Source organism: Biomphalaria glabrata, chromosome 11 (genome assembly GCF_947242115.1).
Source record: "Biomphalaria glabrata chromosome 11, xgBioGlab47.1, whole genome shotgun sequence".
NCBI classification, from domain to species: domain Eukaryota; kingdom Metazoa; phylum Mollusca; class Gastropoda; family Planorbidae; genus Biomphalaria; species Biomphalaria glabrata.
This window is the reverse complement of record NC_074721.1, coordinates 30,671,493-30,681,966: the sequence shown is the minus strand read 5'-3', so window position 1 is coordinate 30,681,966 and position 10,474 is coordinate 30,671,493. Positions and strand designations below refer to the sequence as shown.

The following is a 10,474-nucleotide window of genomic DNA, read 5'->3' as shown; positions in this document are numbered from 1 at the left end:
TTTTGAGTGTTACAGTGTGACTAATATTTTACCTTCAATTGTACAGACATTCCTTTAAAGAAAGTACATAATTCAAAGAAACTTGTTGTAAAGGTACCACAACATGGCTAGAGATTATAGATAGTTGGAAACTGGAATTTCCTAAAACTAAAGTCTAGACGTAAAATGCCACAGAAATATAGCTGTCAAGAAAATGTGAATGTTTTCACAAAGTATCTGTTTCTAAGTTGTAATTCCCACATGGCAATACTACACATAACTGAAAAAAAGTGCTGACAATCTTAAGGGTGATTTAGACTTAGATTTAAAAAAAAACAATAAACGGTACTTTCACATTGACTATCCTGTAATCTCTGCTCTTACTGACTCTTACAGCTATGTTACAAGAAAAGGGTAAGTGACTTATGAATGCAATAAATAAAAATATCTATTTGATTTATGCCTTGGGGGAAGGAGAGGCTGCTGTGACACTATCTGAAGTTCCTACGTGTCTCATGCTTCTCTTGTTTAAGGCCATCCATGTTAACAAATGCTTTAAACTAGTTCAGTCTTACACGTTTTCCCAATAGGGTTTTCCCCTATGTCTTTGTGTGTGAGTTCTTCAGCTTTTTCTATCATCTGTTTTCCTCAATGCCAATAAGAGCAAGTTGTGTATGTAGTGTCTGCAGTCTTCGCCAGTGTCTAGCAGGACAGGGTTATTATAGTAAAGTAGTTTTGCTAGCCTAAATGCCCACCATGTAACTCTGGGACTTATGGGGGAAGCGATCGTTTGAGATGTTTCCAATAGAGCACCTATTCAATTCTACTCATGGATTCTCACGTAGTATCACGACGGTCACAAGTTCGAATCTTACCCGATGCTAGACCATGCCTCTTGTAGGAGGAGGTACTGGATAGAACGTATTGATCTCCAATGATTAACCCTTTAGACGCGTGTGGTAGCTTAGCCTCTAAACACTAGAATTGTAATTCCATTTTGTATGCACTCATTGTAAAAAAGCTCAGCACTTTAAGGGTTGAATTAAGGAACGTCGGAAACTTGAAACAAACACTACACGTGGGTTGGGATCTATAAACAATCTTATACAATTACGTCCTACATAGAAAGCTCGGCTATATTTGATAGAGCAATCTTTATCAAATTTTTACATGTGACACCCATTAGAAGTAAAAAATTCATTCGATCCCTCCCCCCGGCCAATAAGGAACACAGTAAGATCCTTTATCGGGGTACGGGAGTTTTATTATTTGATATAATAATAATCTTTAATATCCGTGAGGAAATTTGTTTTACAATTGTGCATTGCAAAAAATACCTGATAAGAGCTAACATTTGTACAAAAGCACACAAGATATACGTATATACTCCAGATTCTCTTTTACATTACATGCGAAATAAACACGAGTTTGATTTGCCAAATAAGCGTTTTTTTTTTTTTTGCATTTTGAGCTTCAGAAATGTCTTCTCTTCGAGTCTACAACGCATTTATAAAATTTGAGATAAACAAGTACGTCCACTAGTGGATCCAGAGCTTTTGAGGGGGGAGGGGGAGATTTATTTCGAAACTTTAACAGAGGATAACTCTAATAAACCCTAAATTACTGTTAAACATATATAAATCTGCCTATATAAGTAGGTATATGCCTTTAAACCACCCCCCTCTCTTCAGCTGGCTGAGAAAAGTTGATTTAGGTCAAGAGGTGTTTGAGATCTCGCAAACGAACTTAGGAGGTGAAACGACGACTACTGTCTTAACTTTTTTTTGTTTGTTATTGGTAATAATTTCATCTTTAGTTTATTAATATTTATAATGGATTTACAACTTGTTGACTTGTAGCACCAAAAACTGATGGTAAACAACTAAACCGCTGTTTTAGGCCTATCATTTTTTATTATTAAATGTAAAAAAAAACCAAAGAAATGATAATCGATTTTCGTAGGGACAAGAAGGGAAATGATATTGTTTCTGTAGCTGGAGAGACTATTGAAATTGTGCAAACCTTTAAATACCTTGGTACTATCCTAGACAATAAACTAAATTTTACTGCAAATACTGATTATATCAGCAAAAAAGGGCAGCAAAGATTACGACTACTAAGAAAACTGTCCTCGTTTAATGTTAGCGAAAAGGCCTTGGCTATGTTTTATCACGCTCACATCTGCAATATTTTAAGTTTCAATATCACAGCCTGGTATGGCAATCTGAGCATTAAAAATAAAAATAAACTTAATAGAATCCTAAATGCTGCTGGCAAAATCATTGGCAAAAAACAAACCCCATTTGGGCAGTTGTTTGAGACAAACATCTATAAAAAAAGCTAACAAGATCCTCGAAATAAAGAATCACCCTTTGTGTCAGGACTTTGTGATTTTACCATCACAAAAGAGATACAAGACACCGATAGCAAAGACAAACAGACACAAACACTCTTTTGTTCCCCTGGCAATCAAATTATTAAATAAGAACAATCTGGTATAAACTTTGTCACATGTAAATTATGAGTGAGTTTGGTGTGAATGTACACTTTGGTTTCTTATAGTTATAATTTTTTTTGTTTGGTGTAATGCACAAATTGTAAGACAAATTTCCTTACGGATAATAAAGATTATTATTATTATTATAAAACTTGAAACTATATAAAACTATATAGAAATTTTATTACAATATAAACGATTCAACTTGAGGTGAAATGCAATAAATATAGTAGACTTTAGTGATAATAAAAAATGGTATTATGAACAAAATCTAACTCACTACAATAACACATCTTTTCAATCTCGCATTCTGGAGTCATCTGTCCTCTCTAAGACCGCCGTTTATCTTGCACCATTCACAACCAATTCTTAATCTCTTCCAACCCTCACCATAGAAACACACACACACACACTCCATAACACAACTACAATAAAAATACATTTTTTGCCCTTTGAAAAATAAATTGAACGTCTTCGCCTCGCTTCTTGCATTTGTCAGTACATTTTGAGAAACGCTGGGATAAAAAGTAGAGCTCTTTCTGAACAGACCTACACAAATCAAATTTGGTCAACAATCTCCTCTTCAGAATGAAAGATTAAATTAGACCTACTTGTTAACAAATATGGCGTCGTCCTTGCGACTTTTTCAGAGAGTTGTTAAGCAAATTCATTGTTATCAACGAAATGCCGTTTCATTAGTTTGCAAAAGACATTTACTTTCAGAGGCATACTCTTGCAAAGAAGCTTGGAAAAAGTATTGCGAGGATCCTCTTTTGAGTAAAGTAAGATTTGAGATTTAGAGTAAAAGATGTATTGTAACTATAAATAACTATTGTTTAAGTTTAGCCATTTTTTTTTAAGTTTCAAAATTCTTCTAGATCTAGATTCTTCATTCTAGATCTAAATCCGTAAGGGTCTGACCTATGAAAAACTGAGGGTGTCAATGAGTTCGTCATCCTTTTGTCTATAAAAATAGCTATTTTGTAATGTATCACTATGCATAATTAAAATTAATTCTGATGTGAAGAGCGTGAAGAGGGGTAGGGTCGGTTTTCTGATGCGTAAAAGTTTTCGCCATGATTATTTTCCCTGTCAAAGACAAAGTTGTTGGCCGGTTTGGAGATTTATCGGCCACATCAAAGGAAATAGAGTCTATATATAAAACATGTTATTATTAAGAAATTTCATCCTTAATATTATTTTTTTTGTACATTAGCGCAACGACACAAACAATGTCGATGTGTCTATTGTCACTTTACCCATGCTCCACGCTTTCATTTTCAGCTTGTAACTGATGTCACACCAAGGCCACTACTTTAGCTGAGCTGTTATGGGGGAGAAGAGGAGGAGTCTTCTCTCTACTTTACCTTATTGTCTCTTCTGGGCACTTTTTTTTCCTGTAGCACAGCTCCACTAGGGCAGTGTGTGCCTGTCTCACCTTAGCCTTTTTGGCACCAGTAACTGGTCGATGGATAATTGCTAGTCTCTCTCACCTGTTTTTTTTTTTTAGAGCGTCTCTGCTCTTCTGTTATGCTTAGGAGACATGGAAAAAAAGGGAGGGGGAGGAGGCTTCATACTCTTTTCTGATTTTGACAATCTCTTAGACCACACATAGCATAGTGCGTATATACTTATCACAAGCCCACTGCATGTTGATGTTTCACACAAGGGCCTTTAGCGCACCTGGTCAATCAATAACTGTAGGCTCGAGGTCAACATTGATATTGCTACTACTGTGACTTTTATTTTTTCATCTGCCTATTGATGTCAATCTGTTATTGTAGAAGGTTGTGCACTCAAGTGTTATAACATTTGTACATATTTGTTGTCTATTAAATGGCTTAAAACAGTGATGCTCAACCTTATTCGGTCGGCGGGCCAATTTAATTTCCGACAATTGTCTCGCAGGCCACATCAACAAAACAGTAAAAAAAAAAAAAAAAAAAAAAACTGGAAATAGAGAATAAACCATTTTTATTAGAAACCAGTGAATCTAGTACTTAAATTGATTCATGAAAGTTAATCCTAAACCAACTTTTAAATACCCGGCTGCATAGATGAAACCCCGAGTTGGAGCCCTGAATCTAGAACTCCATATGTTCGTCCGTGAGAGGATTACGTAATATGGGTGCTACCCGCTTCATCACTGAAAAGGTTTGTTCTCACAAATAAATAATTATTGTTATCATCATTAACGCTTTCGAACATCTAGAAATGTTTCTGCAAGCTACACGGAGTAGAAATCCATTATCTAAATCACTTAAAATTTGTTCAGCAGGGATGTTTAGCTTTGTAAGTCAATCAAGTCCAGTTGCAGCTCTGTCTGGGCACTTGACACATTGGCGGCAGATGGATTTTTGAAACGATGAACTTTGTCCAATCTGAACACGATCATCATCACATGGTCCAAACTGAACACGATCATCATCACATGGTCCAGACTGAACACAATCATCATCACATGGTCCAGACTGAACACAATCATCATTATCACATGGTCCAGACTGAACACAATCATCATTATCACATGGTCCAGACTGAACACAATCATCATCACATGGTCCAGACTGAACACAATCATCATTATCACATGGTCCAGACTGAACACAATCATCATCACATGGTCCAGACTGAACACAATCATCATCACATGGTCCAGACTGAACACAATCATCATTATCACATGGTCCAGACTGAACACAATCATAATCACATGGTCCAGACTGAACACAATCATCATCACATGGTCCGGACTGAACACAACCATCATTATCACATGGTCCAGACTGAACTCTTTGCCATATAGATTTTGTTGGTGAATAATTCAATGAAGCCACAGAAGCCCAGTTCGATCTGACTAAACAACTTTCCTAATAACTCTGCTGTCAACCATAGTTGTCACACCATCAGTAGACACTCTCACTAATTTCTCCCAAGCAATAGAAAGATCCTCTGTGAAGGCTGAAACTTCTTCGACAGGACTTTGCTAGGACTGGTCCCATGCATGCTCCTCATAGCTACTAACTTCTCTGTTTTCAAAACTGCTGTTGTTGTTTGTTTTTTATGACCTCTATAAGAATCATTCTATCTTTACTTTTTTTTCTAAAAGTTGTTGTTTTTTTTCGAGAGAGGATTTTCTACAATGTTCAATGGAAAGAACAGCGAGTGAAGCCTACCTGCTCTGTGTCATAGAACCTTTAAAATAATCGCAACTTCATAAATGACCGCTCTGCTGAACAACTGTTATAGGCAAAGTGACTGGAGATCAACCACTGATACACGTTTTTTTTTAAATGAAATCCGTCATGTAGGAGTCTAATTGAGAAACAATGACATTTGATAGTTCGTTAAAATAAGTTGATTTTAAAATTCCTCTCTCCATCTTGAATTTTATTCTTCACAGTAGACAAGTAGTCAATTAGTACCATAACATTCCGGAGTGAAAACAGGGTCAACAGCCCAGCATCAAAATAATCCAGCAGCCTCAGTTCTTACCCTCTTAAAGAGATTTATCTAATGACTTAATTAATTATAAATCTTCTCCAGTTCACTCACAGTTTTATGTAGATCTTTCTGCTCATATTATACCATTTTTGACACATTGTTACAATTGTGCACTTGACAATAAACAGAATAATAATGTTTCTAATTTTGTAGGGGTTCTTTTTTCCTTTGGGGAAAACAAAGTAATTTGTGTTAACATCTTTAGCATGGCCTGGCTATTGAAGATAAATGGTGATTTTGTATCACATGAAGTATTAGTTCAGCCAATTATGCAAACTTCTGGTTCTCACAAATATGAAATATAGAAATGACTGCTATTTATTTGGGTATTCTGCCATATGGAGGTCATGAAACAATATCGTGAAATAATGCTAATCGGCTTTTACAAAAGTGCAGTTTTTTTTTTTACTTTAGTGTTACTCCTCAAGGCTCATCAACATGTGGGTCTTTATTTGTCATGACCCATGGGTTCAGGCGCAATGAACCCCCTACACGCAATGGTTGCTACCCCATGGATGTGGAAACCTACTGGGCCCAGGTTCATTGAACACCATCGTGTCTTGAATGCTTTGCCACTGTTTGGAATAATTCATTTGTTGTTGTGCTGACCACATGACACCCTTGTTAACCATGAGCCACAGAAACAGATGACCTTTGCATCATCTGCCCTATAGATCAGAAGGTCTGAAAGGGGAACTTTACTTTTTTTTTTTTTACTTTTTAACCTGAGGTCCACATGGGGGGGGGGGGGATGGCCACCAAAAGTTCTAGGTATAAAGCTAATTTAAAAAAATCTTTTGTCAAAAAAAAATTTAAAAATATGGTTAGTTCTTGTTGTTTTTTATTGGTATATTATGAATCTCTGTCATAGTTTACTTAATTGGTTAGTATTAACTCACATATAATGAATTTAGTTAAATAGAAAATGTTTATTTTAGAAATATTAAACCTTGCTGATTACAAAAATACATTTTTGTAACTAATTATCAGCTAGAGTTTTAAATACAAGTCACTTATAGCAATGTTCACATATATGTGGATATACCTGTGAACACTAGTACAAAATATATAATGGTCTAAAATATAACTATTTAAATGTATTTACTTTAAAAGATTGTACAAATAATTAAATATTCATATATTTTTATTTCAAGCTTTTTTTAAAAGACTATTATTATCAATACTACTTGAATTGAATATCAGTATAATTTTTTTATGTAACTTATTTATATTTATGTCTTCATATGTGGACATCAATTGCATAAGCAATGGCATGGTCAAATAAAAAAAAAATCAGATATAAGTCACTTAAGATGCCATCTGGCTTACTTTTTAATATTTATATACCGGTAATGATCAAGAAATGCAATCAAAGTAGATGCTGGGTCTCAGGAGGATAAGGTCTCAATGAAAACTACAAAGCCCAACAATAGATCAATGTGGTAAAGGCCTCTTTTGGATTGTTTTTACTTTTGTTAGTTAAAATTAAAGTAAACTCTGTACGATAAAAAGCAAGCTCTTTGTTTATTCTTTAGGAGTCTCCCACTGACTTTGCTTACCAAATCAGAGACCGGCTGGAAAAAAGTGGCCATGTTTCAGCAGTGGATGTTAACATCCTTGCTCATTACTTCCACTCAATGGATGAAGAGGAGATTGAGTTCATGGAAGATATATTATCCAAGTAATTCTATTCAATAACTTACATCATTTGATTGTCTTAGAAATTGTGGGTAGTGCTAAGCAGCTTTTTGATGTGGAGGACATATTTCTCCCCAGCCTATCCTAGATTATGAACTGAAACAAGTTTACAGTTCCCTAAATATCCTACAAAAAGGAAAGTACCCAAAATCTAACTCTAAAATGTAATTCCCAACAAATAAATTTAATTTACTATCACAATATTATGAAGCCTAATAGGATATTTAAATAAATAATTTCTGCTTAGCAAAACTAAATACAAATATGAAGCTAAGTGCTGAAGCAATGAATAATTAGTGAATAAATAACAGCACTGATCAGAGCACAAACCATGGGCCTAGCTGCCAAGTGAAAAAAAACTTCCAGATTTCCCATAAAAGATCTTTCTGGTCAGTGGCGTTCCCAAGCATGCATTTGCCACTCAGAGGTAAACACTCACATGCCACACCCAGCCGCCCTGAAATGTCAGCACTCCTTTTATTGTTCTAAATTTTCTTTTTCTCTTAAAAGTTTAATCCCTAGTGCTGACTTTAAATATGTAGTATCTATGCATTTAACAAAACTTAATGGTGAATTAGTACTAGTGCAGAACAACATTTCAAGGAGAGGGTTAAAGTTATGCTCAAACCTGTGACTTTTAAAATGCTCAGGGGGGGGGGGGGGGGCTACTTTTTCTGACAGGCCAGTGATGCTTTTGTACAAAAGTTTTGAAATATTTTATTATGTCATTATTTTGTAACAGAGAAATTCATTGCAGGATTTTGTAAATGAGCTTTCATTAAAATCTGATGAAATTAAAAGTTTTAACGAAGTCACTCAGTATTTTTTTCTGTTCACATAAATTGTTTTAGTCTAATAGTTTTTAATTTTGATTTTGGTATAAATGCTTTACACAAACTATGCCATTTGATTCCTGTGAAATATTTTCTAATAGTAATAGTTTTAATTTTGATTATTGTTTAAATGCTTTCCACAAACATTTGATTCCTATGAAATACTTCTAATTGAAAACTAAAATGCATAGTTTTATTAGTATAAAAGCTGCCCTAACCAATTTAAGAATGTTGTTCATTTCTTATATTTTAAGTATAAAAATTTTTTTTCTGTTCCAGGTTTAACTTTTGCCAATCATCCTATCCTCGTAATGACTGCACATCTCACGCTATAGCTATGGGATTTTTAACAGCTGGGCACAGTAAAAGCCTCTTGAATATGTTGACAGACACAAAAAACTATGGCATCATACCCCATCACATCACATTAAATATGATTCTGGACTGGTTTATCAAACAGGAGGAATATGGAAACGCTGCAAAATTGGCTTACGGCTCAATGCTCCAGGAAGATTTCTCCAACCCAGTCAACACACTCTTGTCACTTCATGCAACAGTTCATCATTTATTACAGTCTAAAATAGAAGACCTGGCATCTCCCCCTAAAGAGAAAGACACAGGAGAAGAGGTCTGGGTCAAGGTGAAATACATCAAATTTCCGTATTACGATGATCATTTTGATATCAGAGATGAACGATTTCTTCTTGGTAAAACTCTTATGCTTCTAGCCGATGCCCAGAGTGTACCTGTTCCTTCACAGCTTCGAATTGCTTTAAAAGTCACAGGCTCAGGGCTGTTCCACAAATTTCCACAAGGGTTGGCATGTTTAAACTCAGTGGCTAGTTCTGATGATGCAAGTGTACCTGAGGTGGCACTTAACTACTTTTCAGATTGCTTGGAAAAAGTGGAAGCCAGAGATCCTAATGAACCAGAAGTTGAGCTGGCATTAAGAACCATTGATGATGTCATTCACCGCTTGCTGCCAACTACAGATGAGAAACAGAAATACCTCTCAGAACTGGCGCAGGTCAAAGAAAGTTTAGAAGCAAAAGGAAAAATTCTAAAAGACTTTGATTTCAAACAATCTGTAGTCAATTTTGTATCCCAAACTTTATCCTCTTATGAAAATGCTGACATTAGTACATTGAAGTCTTTGTTCAACCAATGGACAGAAGAACGCAAACAGGAAGTAAATAGAGAAATAGAAGAGTTCCAAAAGAACACCAGAATCGAGGAAATGAAAAAGCAAGTGAAAGAATTACAAGAACAAGAAGAATTGCTCCGATATTTTGACCTTGAAGAGAAATTACGCTTGAAATTTTTGGATGAGGACAGGGCTACAGATAAAGGCTTAACAATATCCAAATAGAACAAGTAATACTTATAATAATTAATAATAATTGGCTTTCTTTGTTAACAAAATAATTTTATCATAAAAACAATTTGTTTTTAAAAACTACAATAGTGTTGGTGTATTCTATATATTTAGTATTTTGCTTGTCTTTTGAAGTCTCCAGGTAACATATTGATAATGACTGATTCATCAAGTAAACATCAAATAAAAAAAAAGCCACATTTTCTTAGTAAATTTTATCAATACAGTCACCACTTTATTTTGGAGATGACTATACAGTCACCACTTTATTTTGGAGATGACTATACAGTCACCACTTATCTCCACAAATTACAGGACATGTGAGTTTGGGGATACCTCTATTTGAATACCAGTACACTGAACAAACACTATGTAGGATATATTAACTCTTTTCTCTCCTAATTGACGATACCAATGTTGATTTGACCCCATTTAGTTAAATTAATTTTTGGTTTTATGAACTTTGATTTGCATTATGTAAAAAGAGCATGCAATCTTTGTTAATTCTATACCAAATATAACATTTTCTGATAACAGTCTCAAAAGTTATTTTAGTTTAATCAGAACAGTATAGTGAAATAAAAAGGA

At 34.8% G+C, this 10,474-nt stretch overlaps 1 protein-coding gene across 1 annotated transcript; it reads left to right on the top strand.

Annotated features, from left to right (window-relative positions):
• The first annotated feature begins 3,067 nt into the window (after window positions 1-3,067).
• On the top strand, window positions 3,068-9,966 carry LOC106065665 (28S ribosomal protein S27, mitochondrial-like). Its single transcript, XM_013224545.2, has 3 exons — window positions 3,068-3,258; window positions 7,516-7,661; window positions 8,791-9,966. Exons 1-3 carry the CDS (start codon window positions 3,100-3,102, stop codon window positions 9,878-9,880), a joined length of 1,395 nt encoding a protein of 464 aa, XP_013079999.2. The 5' UTR covers window positions 3,068-3,099; the 3' UTR covers window positions 9,881-9,966.
• Window positions 9,967-10,474: the final 508 nt, after the last annotated feature.

Excerpts from the sequence above, each read along its gene's own strand:
- LOC106065665 (XM_013224545.2), top strand. The coding sequence starts at position 3,100 with ATGGCGTCGTCCTTGCGACTTTTTCAGAGAGTTGTTAAGCAAATTCAT. Across the intron at positions 3,259-7,515 it reads AGGATCCTCTTTTGAGTAAA|GAGTCTCCCACTGACTTTGC; the intron begins GTAAGATTTGAG and ends TTTATTCTTTAG. Across the intron at positions 7,662-8,790 it reads ATGGAAGATATATTATCCAA|GTTTAACTTTTGCCAATCAT; the intron begins GTAATTCTATTC and ends TTTCTGTTCCAG.